The following is a 17,478-nucleotide window of genomic DNA, read 5'->3' as shown; positions in this document are numbered from 1 at the left end:
AAGAAAACTTTATTCTACAAGAGACACCAAGTGTATTGGTACTAGCAGAATGGTTATGAGGTTAATGCGTACAGAGTATTTATAGGTTGCAGAGTTTAGAAGTTGCTAGTATCAATGAACAGTCTCTTTGCAGAGCACAATGCCGAGTGGTTACAGTCTCTTTGCAGAGCACAAAGCTGAGTGGTTACAGTCTCTTTGCAGAGCACAATGCCGAGTGGTTACAGTCTCTTTGCAGAGCACAATGCCGAGTGGTTACAGTCTCTTTGCAGAGCACAAAGCTGAGTGGTTACAGTCTCTTTGCAGAGCACAATGCCGAGTGGTTACAGTCTCTTTGCAGAGCACAATGCCGAGTGGTTACAGTCTCTTTGCAAAGAGCAAAGCTTAGTATTTACAGTCTCTTTTTAGGGCACAAAGCTTAGTGGTTACAGTCTCTTTGCAGAGCACAAAGCATAGTAGTTACAGTCTCTTTTCAGGGCACAAAGCTTAGTAGTTACAGTGTCTTTGCAGGGCACTCATTTGAAAAAAACATGGGGCAACAAGTTACTCCCAACAATCTCTGTTCAGCTCAGAAACTCCTTCAGTGCTTACATGAGGCGCATAAAATAGCCTCAACTACAGCTTCAGACTCTGCCCCACTTGTGTCAACACTTGTGACCAAGACCAACAACAAGCATAAAAACATAACCAGCAGTTAACTGTTTAAACACTAAAGAATCTGCCAATAAAACATGGTTGACATAGACCACAGTAAAGAGACAGCGGTGGACATACCATCTCTGTAGCTGGTTCGGCTGCTCACGGGCCCAAAAAACAGCTCATACCCACATCCCAGTTGCTTCAGTCCACACCACAGTGGTCCCTTGTTGTGGATTGAACAGCAATCATCTGTGCTTTTCACATGATTGTGCTACCGGGCAGTCAGCAGAGACCACTGCGGTGCGGACAGCAGCCGAGAGGAGAGTATGAGCTACTTTTTATTTTGATGTATAAGGCCTCATGCCCACGGCCGTGGCGGACTCTGCTAGCTGAATATTGCAGTGGAGTCTGCCACAGCGCCCCCCAAAATCCTCATACTCACCTCCCGGATCCGCTGTGTTATTCCTGTTCCTGAACCGGCACGCATGCGCAGTACATCACATGATGCGCCAGCAGTATTCATGCGATACTTCCACCGCGCTACAGTGGAAGCATAGCGTGACGGCCGGCTTCCATTGACTGCAATGGAAGCCAGCCACACGTATTCCCATGGCAATTAGAGCATGCCGCGTCTTTTTTCACGCTGCGGAGTTCCGCAGTGTGAACATTGAACTATCGGGTTCCATAGAACCTAATAGTTGCGGCATAACGCGGCAGAAATCCGTCCGTGGGCATTAAGCCTGAAAGGAGGCATGTGCAGGCAAAAATCCGCACCTACCAAAGATAGAACATATGTGTGGCAATAGACGTGGTCATGCGGATTTTTTTCCGCAAGCGGTGCGGTTTTTTTCCGCTCGTCTGACCGAGCCCTTCTATAGTGTTATTAGGAATATTGGTCTTAGTAAAGTGGGTTATGTTCAGTAACAGTATGGGAGTAATATGAATGGTGATATTTGCATCCAGTATGCAATATACTATCGGAGTCTTGTCTAGGGTAACACTATATCCAAGCCTGTAAGGGTAAGCATACACTTACTGGCCTAGTAGTTTTTAAAAATTTTATTTTATGTGTGACCCAGCAGGAACGTGTGTCTTTACCGTAGCTTTTTTTATGGAGCTGGTAAATGTCCATACACATGTGTGCATACGCATAATATATCTCTTCACGGATTCTCGCTGCGGAATTTCCGTACGTGGGCATTGGGCCTTAAACATAGCATCAACAGTCCTTGTTGCATCACTAGGACCGCTGCAGTCCAGTAACAGTAACAGTCACACAGTTCACTTCACACAGGTTCAATGCAAGGGGGTGTGGATCGTGGCAGCAGCAACTACCGCCTTACTCCTTTGTTCTCAAATGCCTCATGAATTGTTACATGTTGTGCCTGTAATGATTTACGTACACAGGATTCAGATAGCGTTGGAGCGTTTCCATGCATTCTTAACCCTTTGCAACAGATATTTTATTGACTAAGGAAAAGCCAAGGAATCCTCCAGTCTTGCCATTGCTACCATGCACTGTGCCCAATTTGACCACACATACCGATCTTTCTCTCTTGCACCATGCACAGCACCTGTGGGACCCTTTCATCTAAATACTCTTCTGGCATCAAGCTAGACAGATAGTGGATATCTTGCAGGTTGGAATCTCCTATAGTTATATAGATGGCAATAGGCCAAGTTATAGTAAGATCTGGCAGACATGGAAGCAAGATCTCAAGCAGATGACGAAAAAATTATGTGGATCTGCCAAGAAATATCTTATGTCTATGACCACTTTAGGGTTTGTTTTCTGCAGTGACCAAAACACTAAAATTTGCACCAAAATCCATATGAAAATCCACACCATTGGTGTGGAATTTGACACAGATTTTGACATGGATTCGCAGCAGTTTTCACCTTTTCAATTGAAAGTGCAGATTTTAATGTGGAATTTGACACTGCTTTAATCTTAATAAGGTATTTCTATGGTGGTAGATATAAGGGAAGTAATAAGTAAGCGGCTTACAGACACCTCTGCACAGCTTATCATGGAGATATATTCATGTGGCAGCCTTAAGACCATGGATACGGCTAGTTCAGCTCCCATTGCATGGTAATATATGGTGATACTGTGCTCAATACAATGTACAGCTGCCCTCTGAAGTTGTGGCATCCTATTGGCAACAGATTGATTAATACTTCTGCATCGGAGTGTGTCCATTAATTTGCAGCAATGAAAACTCATGAAGTCAGGAAGCTGATTAATTAATTTTCTAAAACCAACAGATTACATCAATGGGGTGGAATGTATGACAAGATTCTTCCTATTTTAATAGAAAACAGGCACTGGATATTCTTATGTAGCCACAAGTCTACAAAGGAGGTAGACATTGTGCGCTTCACACGTATAAAGAGGGGCAATTATTAGGAATCACGTTTTAGGTTCATATCAAGCCATAACGCAGTTGTTGTCTGGTGAAGAATATGTTCAAATCTAACACATTAGGGAACCAAGGCCGGGCTCCCATGACCGGACTTTCCACGGTAAAATGCGGTGATTGAAAGTCATGCATTTTCAACTTCTCCTTCACACTCGCAGATATGAATTGTGTTTTCCGCAAGCGGGAAAAAAAACCCACAGCATGCTCTATTTTACACCAGACTCCACATGGATGGCCTTCATCGAGGTCTATGGCGGCATCAAACATTGCGTATGGGCTGTGGTTCCCCCGTCATCACGAAGCGACGGCGTAGGAAATACAAACATACAAAAAAAAAACCTGTACTGCGCCTGACCGCCTGTGAGCCTCCGTGGTCATCCGCAATACAGTTAAGTGAGGTACGCAGGATCACCAGCCAACCTGATCATGTGAACCCTTTAACAGATCTCCGATTTCAATGATGTAGAATGGAAAGATGGATTTCTCTTGTGGTGGCTCTGCAGGGGAACTGAACACTTACTGCCAAGGTGCCCCTGCAGACTACAACTGATAATGAGGGGGGCACTATGACAGCACACTGTGGATAATTCTAGCAAAAAGTGATTATCAACCCCATTAAGCACATGTACTTCCAATGTTAATTCTGGAGAAGACTCAATGGGCTCCCCGGCAAAGCACCCTAAATAAAGTATAAGTACAGATCAGGACGCAGGAGCTCCATACGATGGTGAGACTTTAAACTCACAACTGATTGGATGTTGGGCAAGTTGAGAAACTGGTACATAATAGTACTGTCTATAGGATATCCAGCGGAAGGGGATCTACTAGGCCTCTCTATGGGATGCAGACAGTAGATCTAAATAACACTGGGTCGGTCTGACTATTGACCAACGCTCTGGGGAATTGATTGGCTGCAATAACAGGTTCATTGCTAGGAGGGCACTACTATTGCATTTCCGTCTCATGCACCAGTGCCAAGAATAAGACTTCCCTGAACAGCTGGCACCCACACAGTGTTTGTATTGGGAGTTGTTGTTACCTGTCCTGCATATTTCTCCAGGAGGACATGACTCATGTTATACTTTGTCACCCCGACATGGACCTGTAGGGGTGAATCACTAGCACTTGTTATTTGTCTATTTCCTGATAAAACATAGCCTACTGTCTGCAGTGACTGTGCTAAGTTTTGCAACCCTTTCTGAGAAAATTAACTCCTTAATGACCAATGTTTTGGTTCTAAGTGACCAGACATTTATTAGCAATTTTGTGCATGTGATCGCTTTTAGACCCCTAACTTGTTTCTTGACTTACCAAAGGCATTTCTTCATGACAAATAGTGAGACTTTTTTAATGCTTTTTTTTCTCTTACGGATTACCCATAATATTTTTTTTTAATGTGTACAAAAAGTTAAAAAAAAAAAAGTTTACATTTTTAGGTCTTTATTTAAAACTAGAGATGAGCGAGCGTACTCGGAAAAGCACTACTCGCTCGAGTAATTTGCTTTATCCGAGTATCGCTGTGCTCGTCCCTGAAGATTCGGGTGCCGCTGCGGCTGACAGGTGAGTCGCAGCGGGGAGCGGGGGGAGAGCGGGCGGGAGAGAGGGAGAGAAAGATCTCCCCTCTGTTCCTCCCCGCTCTCCCCTGCAGCTTCCCGCTCCGTGCCGGCACCCGAATCTTCAGGGACGAGCACAGCGATACTCGGATAAAGCAAATTACTCGAGCGAGTAGTGCTTTTCCGAGTACGCTCGCTCATCTCTATTTAAAACCCCTCCATGCCCCATGGCGTACATACATGCCCTGGGTGTGTGGGCTTGTATGGAGCAGGATCAGGATCCCGTTCCATACAAAGCCTGTGTAAGCTTAGATCCGGAAGCAACAATTGCGATCAGCGTGAATGTGAATGCTTCCGGATGTCAGCTTACACAGGCCTAGTGTAAGGCTCCATACCGGCTCCATACCGCGATCAGCTTTCATGCTGATCGCGGTTGTTAACCCATTAAATGCCACTGTCAATTCTGACAGTGGTATTTAAATGCCCCAATCAGCATTCAGTGATACTGAATGGCCCCCTCATGATGAGATTCAGCTGTCATGGCAGCCAGGGCTGCCATGTTCTGCATATTAAGATAGGCCTATAGATAGTCTTAATGCAATGCTGACAGAAATACAATATACTGCAATACTAAAGCATAAACTATCAAATGATCGCAAGTTCAAGTTCAGTTATTAAAAGTTTTAAAAACCTTTCCTTTTTATTTATAACAAAACCCCAAACGTTTGGTATTCGGCATGCATTAAAGTCGATTCTATTGACTTCACACATTAATCATCTTAGGGCTTATTCACACGTCCGTATATTGGCCGAGTTTTCACGCCCCGGCCGATATGCGGTGTCCCTTTCTGCAGGGGAAGAGGCGGGCCGGGAGCAGTGCACTGAGCTCACGTCCCCTCTCCGCCCTCCGCCACTATTTGCAATGGGAGGGGCGTGGCTGAATGTAGCTCTGCCCCTGTCCCGCCCTTCAATTGTAAAGAGTGGCGAGGGGCGGAGGGGGGCAGGAGCTCAGTGCACTGCTCCTGGCCAGGCCCGCCTCCTTCCCCTGCAGAAGCGGACAGCGTATATCGGCTGGGCGTGAAAACCCCGCTGATATACGGACGTGTGAATAAACCCTTAAGTGGTGCAACAGAAACTACAGGACATCCACCTGTAACTGACATCATTGGGAGCTGCGGACCCCAGCCGAGCAACTCCTATCCTGAGGATATGTCATCAATAGTATTCTTGCCTAGAAAACCCCTTTAACTAGCATGACAGGAAGAAGAAATTGAACATTTATTTTCATCTCTGTGCTGTGGATCTATACAGATATATGAGCTGTATCCATGTATTCGCTCTGTTTCCTCTGACTACTTTTATTAACTGTTGGTATTTGCTTTACAGGGTTCATTGAACTGTATCTGGATTTTAGATGAAATGTGCATGCTCAGAGTGTAATGCTGACTTCACATACCATAGATGCCTGGATAGTGTCTGTGTTTCTCAGAATACCGGATTCTCATATAATAATACAGCATCATTATACAGTACATTTATTAGCTTTACAGCTATAGTTTCAGTTGACGATGCCCTATAAAGTAAAGGAGTTCATCCAAGGATGTAGATATATATTATAGTTGTTGTGTTTCTCACTGGAAAAGTGGATCCTCTAAGCAGTTTGCTAGACTGGGGTGCAAAGTCTAAGGAATCCCCAGTTCTTCATCTTTAAAGGGGTATTCCGGTCTACACTCATTGTTGGAATCAAATGAAACTTTATATACGTGATTGTAACGTTGATATAAGTAAGTGATTACAATATCAGAGCGTAAGGACAATTTATTGGGAAGGCTGAACACGTGAATGGAGGCTCTAGTACCCTGTTCAGCTGCCTTTAGCTTGGATGCATGGTCGTCCTAATCGCCTCTGTTATAATCTACGCTGCTAAAGGTCTGGAAGCAGGGAGAAGAGGAGGTCAAACCCCTTACTACATTCACATAGCCTTCCATTCTGTCTGACACGCGCACAGCAGGATGTCATTACTTCTAGCCCCTCCCAGTTCCAGCACTTTGAGTAGCGCGAGTGCCTGGTAATGGCGCAAACTTACCATTTATACAACATGTTTTATGCTCTATATAATATTTTTACGATCACACTTCTATACGATTTTGGGACACAGAGAGGGCTCTAGTACTAATTGAGACAACTGAGGATTCTGTTACGAATTGCGGCACACAGGAGGACCTATTGTTAATTGGGATCACAAATGGGGTCACTTTTACTAATTGGGGCCACTAGTGGGGGTCACTATTACTCACTGGGGTCACAGAGGGGGCTACCCTTACTAAATGGGGCACAGGGAGGGTCCTATTATTAATTGGAGTCATAGAGGATCAGGTTACTAAGTGGGGCCACATCGGGCACATTATTACTATGAGGGGCACTGAAAAGTTGATTTTGAGTTACAGCAGCTCCATGGGGAGAGTCTACAGAGATGAATCGTGGCTGGAAAAAAACTCAATGGTGGATCTGGGCCCAGAGAGAAGAAAACTAAATATGGACGACTCCAAACAGACGTCACAGACGTAACTGCGCTGTAAGCACTATTAGGGTACATTCACATATAGTGGAAATTTCTGTGGAATTTCTGCATAAAAAACCCGCACCATTGGCTTGGATCCACAGCGGATTTCATTCTTTAATTGAAATGGAGAAATCAACAGTGGATCCATACCAAAAGCTGCACCAACAGCACGGATTTTGATGCACACAGGTTTTGATGTGGAATTGACATGGATTTTGGTGCAGACGTTCTGCTGCATGTGAATGTATCCTTATTGTGTTGGGCCGGTATTTGATTACACTATATGCTAACCATTATTTATTATACTAAGGGCTCTTTAATATGGCCGTAGGTGTCTTTACAAGCGCCTGCTGGTGCTGTAAATGAGCGCAAATAGGTGCACAATGTTTGTGTGCCCGATCACAGGCTCGGCGCATATACACCGAGGCCACAATTCCGTTGGGCGGGGGAAGCAATTTAGCTGTGCTGGAATCCAATGCATCAGATGGCAGTGTATATTGGCCGGACGTGAAAACAGCAGCCAATTTCGCTCATACAAATAAGCCCTAAGGCTGTATTTACACGGGTGAGCGCAATATCTATCCGAGAGAACAGAATGCACTTTTGCAAGAACACCGCATTGCTTTGCTGAACATGCGATTGTCATGCGCATTTTTAACGTGCTTTAAAAATCACATGTAATTTCAATATGAAAACTTAAAGAACGCTTATTTTTGCTTCTCAGTGATTGGAATAAATGGGTGATTTTTCTGCGTTCTTGCATTTTGTCCATGTCACAGCATCACTACAAGAGAAAGATCGCACATTTAAATAGACCCACAGAAAATAATGGTATTATTCACAGAGGCAGAGAACAGTCTACAATCACTTAGAATTGCCTCCTGCTATCACCACACATCTATCAACACTAATTTAGCTATTGTGTGGTGATACGTTGTCTGTGCGTCTGAGCCCTATAGATATTAAATCATTTTTAATAAATTGCTAAGAAAAATTAGGTTTTTAGTTTGGTTACGTCTACTCTGTGAAGGGCACAGAAAATAATGGGTTCTATTTTTGTGCAAGCTTAGTGCATCTTGCAATGCACAAAACTCACGCGAGAATATTGTCCGTGTAAATACAGCCTATGGGTGCATTCAGACAACCGTATATCGGCCGGGTATTCACGCCGGCCGATATACGGCGTCTCTCTCTGCAGGAGGAGGAGGCTGGAAGAGCCGGGAGCAGTGCTCTGTGCTCCCGCCCCTCTCCACCCCTTCTCCACCCCCCTGCACTATTTTCAATGAGGAGAGGCAGGATAGGGCAGAGCTAATTCCTACCATTTAGCCCCGCCTCCGTCCCACCTCCTCTCATTGCAAATAGTGCGGAGGGGCGGAGAGGAGGCCGAGAGGGGCGGGAGCACAGAGCACTGCTCTCGGCTCTTCCAGCCTCCTTCCACTGCAGAGAGAGACGCCGTATATCGGCCGGCGTGAATACCCGGCCAATATACGGTCGTCTGAATGCACCCTTAGGCTGGTCTCACATGACCGAATTTGAAATGCAGATTCTCCAGGCTCTGTTTGCGTGTGTGATACGCGGTAGCCCATATGGCAATCAATTGCATTGCTTTACACAGTTCCAGAATTGCATAGTCCATGAGTGAAAAATAAAAGTGCACAATGTTCTATTTTACCGTGGATATATGCAACATAGAGCAAACTGTTCTTTATGGTCGTGTATTTTGGTATGGATCCGCACAATTGCAGGGGGTAAATCTGGTGCAGATTCACACCAAAATATGCATCAAAAAGTTGTTGTGGCTCTTGCTTATTTAATGTATTAGCAGAGAATATTCTAGGTGGGTGTGGGGACGCAGGAGGAGCTCACATTGTGCCCTATGCTACAACATGTCCATAAGCTGTGACCTTGAGGACTGCATGTACAGGCAGGGGCGTAACTATAGAGGATGCAGGGGATGCGGTTGCACCCGGGCCCGGGAGCCTTAGGGGGCCCATAAGGCCTCTCTTCTCCATATAGGGAGCCCAATACTATGAATAAAGCATTATAGTTGGGGGCCCTGTTACAGGTTTTGCACTGGGCCCAGGAGCTTCAAGTTCCGCCTCTGTGTACAGGATCTGTACTGCTTATATGTAACACGTGCAACTGACTAGGAATATTATTTGCCAAAATGTTGCACTTTGTTATGAATGGATACTTATGAATAAATGCAGCAACATTGACCTGAAGATCTCTCCTGTGATACGTTTCTTCTATGAAGTGTTAATATATGAATCTATGTACACTTTGACCAACAAACCTAGTCATTGACACAAAGTGCCTGACAAATGCACAATCCAATGGTCATCCTATTGTTATCACCTCTGACTATCCAGCAGGGGTATGTTCCTCTCCTGTACTCTTCTGTTTGTCAATATGCTATATTTGGTGTATATTACCTTTGGTCATTTTCTGTAAAATCTTTGAAAAACTGAATAAAAGCGGAATGAAGAAAAAGAAAAAGGGGTTGACTTCGGAGTCCTGACCAGGCACTGTGACATGTTTGAAGATGAATTAAGGGTGGGTTTTCTGCTGGAGCAGTACAGTGAAATAACATACAGAGAATGTCATTTCAAATTACCGACCTTGCAACTATAGCAAAAATTACATTAATGTTAAATACATAAATTATACTGACCTTCCCAATGCTGCGTTAGATGACTGTAAACTGCATCTACTCATTGTCCCAACCATTTGTTGGTAATTTGCTTTACTGTTGCCAGGGCCAGATTAACCATGGTACATATGCATTTCCCCTTCTGTGATGCATATATATTAGTGTAGGGACCCACTACAACGCAATGAACTGTGAAGTGGTTAGTGGGCTCATGTATCTTGGCCAACATCCAACCAATGCCTTGCATTTATTATCTATCATTCACATGCAGTGTGGCATTAAGACTCCAGGGGGCGCCCAGGGTGGCAGTACCAATGTGGTTCACTGAAGGAAATGCAGGGCAACCCGCTGAATTATCATGGCGTCATTAATAGGTTGCTAGTCTGCATGGTGAACTACATATATCAGAATGGTCTGGCACCCTGTATCCACTATGTGTGGGAGTGTACACCAAGCATCCACCCCCCTCATTATCAAGAGGCAGTGTGAGTGGTTGTCTTATCGGTGTCCTGCACACGTGTTATTGGCTCCTCCATTTGGTAGTCAGCTACCTGCATGGTGAGAGGAGGATGCATCTATATGCACTCCTCACTCAGTAAGTAACAGCCATTTTTCTGTGATTGTTTCCAATTCTTGATTTCCCCTTCTGTGATGCTGGTACATAAAGAGGACCAGCTCCAGGCCCCGCATTCTGCCATGTCCAGGGGGAACCTTGGCTACCTGCTCTTCAGCGGGCTGAGGTGGCCTCAAACATTGGTTTTTCATTTGGTTTGGCAGATCCAGTGAGAAGCAGGCCCAATTTTGTAGTGATTTAAAACAAAACAAAAAAACGTCTGTATATTCTTATCTTTCACAGCACCCCTCCAAACCACCCCGGACTCATCTTCTCTGCCTTTCTTCTGGGTCTTCCAGGGACATTGGGTATTAGTGTATCTTGACGCCACCAGGAATTCCTTTTGGAGTCAAGATTGACAGGGGGTTCATGCCCCCTCAACGTGATTGGCTGCATTGGAACAAACTTGTCAGGTCCTGCAAGGTCACTGAAAGTTATAGCAGGCCATGGTGCTATTTTTTTTCCTGGGTGCCCGAGTGAAGGCCGCCCTTACCCACCACAGAGGCTGCAGCCGTATACTTAGTTGTCTTCGGGGGACCTTCCGTCAGGCACAAGACAGGCGGCCACAGCAATATAGTAAAGTTGGTGGCCCTCCCGCACATAGGCGTCCGCCCTCAGCCACCATCAAGTCAACTGCAGTATTATGAAGTGCTACCGGTGGAGCGGCCGGCACCCAGCAGACGGCCGGCCGGCGCAAGACACTTCAGTCCGTCAGGCCCATGTACAGAGCACGCAGCCGCCGGCCCGCACGTTGCAGTCTGGGGTCGGACAGCAGTGAGCCGCAGCCGCAGGATTCCAGGCTGGCAGAGATGGAGCGGTCGGCAACTTACAGACGTCAGACGCCTGCCGCAAAACAGAAAAGTCCCTCGGCCCACAGCACGGAGCACGCAACCAGCGGCCCATATGGAGGAGTCAGGGTACAGACGGCAGTGAGCCGTCTGCAGAAACAAGTGGGGATAAGCATGGCTGAAAATACAGCAACCACGCAGCACACACAGCAAGCTGCACATTGTGCATTGATATGTGCTTGCCCTGCACGCACACATTAATCCATACTGTGCTGCTAGGACCTCAGTACGTTCACCCTATCCACAGCTGGGCGTGCGACAGGGGCGTTTCTCCTGTCAAACCCCTTGCTTCCGGTGGTGTCAAGGTACACTAATACCAGGACATGGTACATGACTGGCACTGGCCAATCCCTGGCCTCAGAGTCTGAGAACAGGGATAGGCTAGCGCTAGCACTCGTCACGTTTCTTGCCACATACCATGTCCCCATGCTGACCCCGGAAGGCCCAGAAGAAAAGCAGAAAAGAAGAGCGGACCCGAATATTCAGACATTTTTGTTTTTCAAACCAAGGGGCAGAAAAAGGAGTCATAATCATAACTGATTGCTCTTTACTGTGCGCAAAGAGCCAATCTACAAATCCTATAAAAGCAAATAAATATTACATGTTGCCCCTCTAGAGTTCCATAGGTGGAATTTACAAGCAGCAGGAACTCTATCAAACCAAGTTAACCGTATGTTCGTAGATTGTCACACAACTGTAGCATGTAATCCCAGCCTATTATATACATCTCCCTGCCGCAGATAGCATTGACATAATTTCATAGTGGAAGCCTCAGACGGGTGGACTCCTGGGAGTCAGAATGGTGTGTAATCCCTGCCTCACTGTTCCAGTGACACAGTTCATGTGTGGGCGGTTTTTTGGAATCGTAATACAAGTTTGAAAACTTCTAGGCACAAAGTTCCTGAACTTTCAAGATGTGGATAGGTTAACAGAGGAGTGGTCATCCATGACTCACTTCCTGAACACAGCACACACACAAAGAATGTGTAGTGTCATGGTTACACCTTCCCCTGGGATCGCAGTCTGCAGGGGTCCTGCCCTGCTTGCAGTCTCCATAGCACAGGAATAGGCAGATGTAGCAGAGCTAAAATTGTCATTTCACTTGTGTTCTGTGACAACTCTGTAAAATGGTAATTCATTAGGTTTACATGCGGTACTAGTCGAAAAACATAGATACATTGTGATATATGCATTAGCTGTGACACTCCGCTCTGCCACATCTGTGGTATAAACATGAAATAAATTTACAAATAAACTTAGGTTCACACTGGGATTTTCTATATATTGAAAAACAGCATAAAAGATTTGATAAACAATGTTATTTTGAATATTACAAGAAGTACAATTCCATTCCAGATGCCGGATTATCAAATCTCCCTTTGCTTGTTTTTTATGCCTGCTTTGTTAAATCCTGCATTATATTATGTTTCTGCGCTGCTGTGGAAAATAAGTGCTGGATTATCGAACTTTCTAAATTGTTTGACGATGGATCACAGAAGTGTCACTGTACTTTAAAGAGCTGCATAGCACTACTACCAAAGCAACAAACAATGCAATCAGTAGGGCACATCAATTCAGTCATTTCAATAGGTAAGAAAGGACCTGTTAGGGCTCATGTCCACCATCGTTTGTTCAACACGTATTACGTGGGGGTTGCGCGGATGCATGATACGTGGTCGATTCAACGGACTGTCATTGTTCCATGCACATGGCACGCGCAGTTCACTCGCAGCTATATGCAGTCTCTGGCGCCTCTCTGACAGCAGAGCCGTGGTTTGCAAAAATCGGTAAACCGCTGTGGGCCTTTGAACTCCTGAACAGTGTTGAGCAGTGGCGTACACAGAAGAGATGGGGTCCCATAGCAAAAACGTAAATTGGTCCCCAATTATAGCATCCAGTTTCGCCACCCGGGACAGTAAGACCTAGTGTTTGGTTTCTTGCTTTATACCTTTTAACCCCTTAATGACTACCCACTCATCTTTTGATGGCGGCCATCAATGGTGCTTTATTCTGATGCCCTGTCTTTTGACGGTGCTGCATCAGAAGCCTGGTATGGGTCTCCTGTGCCAGGGAGAGCAGGTGCTTGGATGTTGGATGACAGTCTAGCGCTTGCTCGAACAGCGGGGACAGAAGAAACATTCAATCCCTACTATGCCGCTGTCAGGAAAACAAATGGCAGAATTTTTTCCCCCCCCCAATTCACCTCCCCCAAAAATGTATACATATTATATGTATAAAAACAACATAACACAATGTTATCTTCATCTAGTTAGGATGTAGCATTTACCCCAATTTAACTTGAAGGTTTTCAGGTGCGCAGGCTGACCGTGAGTCAAATGGCTTAAATAGTAACAAGAAAGGAAAATAGCCGGCTTTTGGTTTTTTGGAATAAAAAGTATTTTTTAAGAAACCATCTTTTTTCTTTTGTTGCTACATTATATGTACCCGAAAGTGATGCCATTGAAAAAAAGACAACTTCTCCCACCAAAAACAAGCCCTCATATGGCTATGCTGACGGAAAAATGAAAATGTTATGGCTCTAGGAATGCGACAATGAAAAAAGTTGGTCATTAAGGCACAAACAAATTTCATCACTAAGGGGTTAAAATGAACCTTGGGCAAATATTCTTCACCTACTTGCTTGCTAGCAATGCAGCAACTCTTTGGAGAAAAGTCCTGAATATAATCTTGCTATCCAGTAGAAAAAGGGTGTAACATTGTGCTCCTGGCACCTGTAGTTCTCCAGCAGCACACTTCCACAGGTGTGGGATGATTGAGCTGGCTGGGTGTGGAGTTCTGCAGCCAGCCAATCACCACCGGTCTGCTGCATATAAATGCCAGCCCCTCTTACTACAGGGTGCAGAGCATTCATTATCTCATTCCTTCTCAGAAGGCTGGTGCTTATAGTTGTGCCTGCCCCTTCATCTGTGCCTAGAGGTGTAACTTGAAGATCCCCCCCTCCCCTCTCCCAACTATAATGCTTTATTTATACTACTAGGTTCTCTAAATGGAGATAGGCCTTATGGGACTGTAAGGGTCCTGGGCCCAGGTGCAACTGCATCCTCTATAGTTATGCCTTGGTGTGAACTGTCCTGTTCAGTGCATGTTGTTTTCCCCCTTGTTTTGTGTTCCTGCCTCTTACCTTCTAGAACGAGCCAGGCCCCTAGGTTCCGATATGGGGGTCAACCCTATTGGGATGATTGCCTCGCTCATAGGCTGGACTCCCTTTGGGTTTTAGTTGTCTTGTTAGAGTAGGGACTCACAAGACAATGAGGACCGGTGACGTGAGCTTGTGTATGTCAGCCAAAATATTAACCAACACCTTGTGTGTATACTAACGTTAGATATTTCCAACTGGGTTTTGTGGTACATGGGTAAGTATTTGGTGGCTATTGCCAGTTGTTGTTTGTATGCACATCCCTTACTCCCCTTTCCTCTCTCCAGCCCTTGCTTGAGTTGCGCCCGTGTAGGTTGTTCGTGTGGACGTAACAAAGGGATGATGTGTTTGTACGGTCTGCCTCTATTGTACGGACGCCCTTGCTGCAAAGTATTATAAAGCTTAGTTAGGTGACCAAGTAATGAAACAGCACCAATTAGCAAATACCAGGCCCAATGGACAAGAGGCTAGCTATGTTGTTGCCACTCCCACTACCATAGTATTAAATTAGAAAATCACTTCCACTTGCAACCACCACCAGGTGGATCTTCCATGTCCTGCGGCTAGTATGGAGTTCAGTGGGAGCTGTATAAATCTGTATGCAGTACACTCGCCCTATCTGTAGCTATCGGTAAGCAGAGAGATGTCATATAATTATGTAAAGGTAAGAGGGGAACCCTCTATGCTGCTGGCCTCCATGAAAGTCAGCAAGGGCTCCAGCTGAAGAGATACCTCTAAATACCGATACAGATCCACTGATTTCCACTCGTGTGGAAGAATCATTTTACATTGCATGCTATGGATGGAGATTCCGCAGCAAAAATCTACCCGTGTGCAATGGGCCTTATGTGAGGGTCGCAATGGGCCTTATGTGAGGGTCACGAAGGGCAGAGGTTTCACAGTGCAAATTCAACTGCAGATTGTTTCCGTTCCATGGCAAAATCTGCAATGAATTGCAATAAAATCTGCTATTTAGCCTAAAGAGTTCCAGATCTGTTCTTTTTTTCATTGAATTGCGCAGTGTATTGCGTGGGCCTCACAGACTTCTATGGGGACCCTTGATGCACAAATGTGTACAAAACCAGAGCAGGCCCTATTTTTTTTTTTTCTTTTCTTTACATGCGCAAACAAAGCGAGTGAGAACAAACCCACTGAAATCTTTGCCGAGATCCCCAGGAAACATCCATAGACTTCAATGGGAGGGGGAGGGAGTTGCCTAGCGTACAAAGCTGGGAAAAGAACACAGCTGGCCTGATTTAAGCATTATTAGTCCTTCCGATAATTTTGCTGCGATCGCTGCTTTTCTTTGTACGTTTTTGCCGATGAGCAGCAGTGACCCATGTGAATGGCAGAAACTACGCGACTGTTTTAGGACTGAATCGTGGCGATTCTTCATTCATGCGATTCTTTAATTTTTAATTTTTTTTTTTGCATAGGGTCCCATGAAAGACCCCTTCAGACAATAATCGCCTATTTATGTCTATGGGTGTGGCTAGGAAAAATGGAGGGTGTTCCTGTGATGTGATTGCAGTCTGTCTTGATCGCATTTAACGTACAAATTGGATGCAAAACAAAATTGCACAGAAAATCGCAGAAACGCACCACAAATGGTGTAGAAGAAAATTGGTCAGATTTTTTATTTTTAAGGACGGACAAGAAACCGCTTGTTAGAATAAACCGTAACGTGATACGCCGCAGATGTAAATCGTGCGCCACAGGTCACTTGCACTACAGCTTTTTCCTCCCCGTATAGATGATATTTGCTGACCGCGACCGCCCGCTTGTGCTGTAAGCGTGCGCATTTTACAGGGGGACAACTTCGCTATGGAAAATCTGTAGGTTTTACTGTCTAAGTGACCATGACCTGAGGGGGGCGCTGCACCTCTACAGCTGGCAGCCTGCCTTGTTTCTAAATAACGTGTTAATTACACCAATATTTACTGGGATTTAGGAGCAAAGGTTCTGCAGAAAGGAAATGAAGCCCATTTGTAAAGCCTGCGCCTCCGGGCCAGGGCTGCCTGCTGACACCTCTCCACACATTCCGGCTCCATTCATTTGTCAGAAGTGTCCTATAAGGAGCAGCCAGTCCACCTTATAAGGAGCCGGTTGTGCTGAGAAGAAGACAAGGCAACATAAACATCTGCCTGAATAGACGCTGGGGTGGCGGTGCTAGGACCGCGGGGAGTCCGGGAACACCGCTCCGAAATCACCTCGCAGCCCCTTCACCAAATACGGGTATGAAGTTTCGTGAATCAGGTCCCGACCACTCTGTGCTCATTAATATTCATGAGCTCATTAGCATGGTGGAGTAACACCCCAGGAGGAGTCTTGGGACGGGGGGAAAAAAAAAAGGCAGGGCAGCCATTTTTACAGGGACGGACTCTATGGAAAGTTTGCGGAGGTGAAGAGAAGTTGGTATTTCATCTGTGCATTACGTCTCTTGCCCTGTGCCCAGCATGAGTGCCAAGGATTCATCTACCCCTATGGAGAAGTATAAGCTGGTGGTGGTAGGAGGAGGAGGAGTGGGCAAAAGTGCCCTAACTATCCAGTTCATTCAGGTAAGACCCTGCTGCTGCAGTCTGGGGAGGGGGGCTCTGTGTCTGGGCACTTTCTAGTAAAGATGCTGCAGGGTGGTGCCCGCTGGAAAGTACTGGTAGCTTGAGGCTATGGAAAACCTGCGGGCAGAGTGTGTGTTATATGGGCTGTGCCAGGCTGGAGGGGAAGGCACTGAAGGGGTTAATGTATATATAGATGGTGGAACCCATACGACGATCTATATTTGTCCTGTTGTCCTAAACTGACCCCAAAACAGCCTTTATAAGTATGACATGGGCATTGAGGGTGGCATACACTGGGCAGTCTGATGATCCGGCGTGGACGCATTTGTTCCTGCCGTTATTCTGCATAAAAGAGCAGTCTGGGATTTGGAAAAATCTGATTAAAAAAAACTGCAGGACTAGTTGATGTAGGGCGGACGAACGCCTGCCCCTCCGGGCTTGTTCTGGACTGGCTTGATATCAGTGTCCGACCTG

General features: G+C 45.6%; 1 protein-coding gene across 1 annotated transcript in view; it reads left to right on the top strand.

The window, feature by feature from the left end:
- Positions 1 to 16,794: 16,794 nt before the first annotated feature.
- The window catches only part of RRAS (RAS related), a 38,118-nt gene continuing 37,434 nt past the window's right edge, over positions 16,795 to 17,478 (top strand). Inside the window, exon 1 of the mRNA XM_066607197.1 lies at positions 16,795 to 17,004. Coding sequence (XP_066463294.1) covers positions 16,903 to 17,004 — 102 coding nt within the window. The 5' untranslated portion in view covers positions 16,795 to 16,902. The remainder of the gene's footprint in view (positions 17,005 to 17,478) is intronic.

Source organism: Eleutherodactylus coqui, chromosome 6, assembly GCF_035609145.1.
Source record: "Eleutherodactylus coqui strain aEleCoq1 chromosome 6, aEleCoq1.hap1, whole genome shotgun sequence".
In the NCBI taxonomy this organism is placed as follows: Eukaryota; Metazoa; Chordata; class Amphibia; order Anura; family Eleutherodactylidae; genus Eleutherodactylus; species Eleutherodactylus coqui.
Note: the sequence above shows the minus strand (reverse complement) of the source record. Positions and strands in the feature narration are given on the sequence as shown.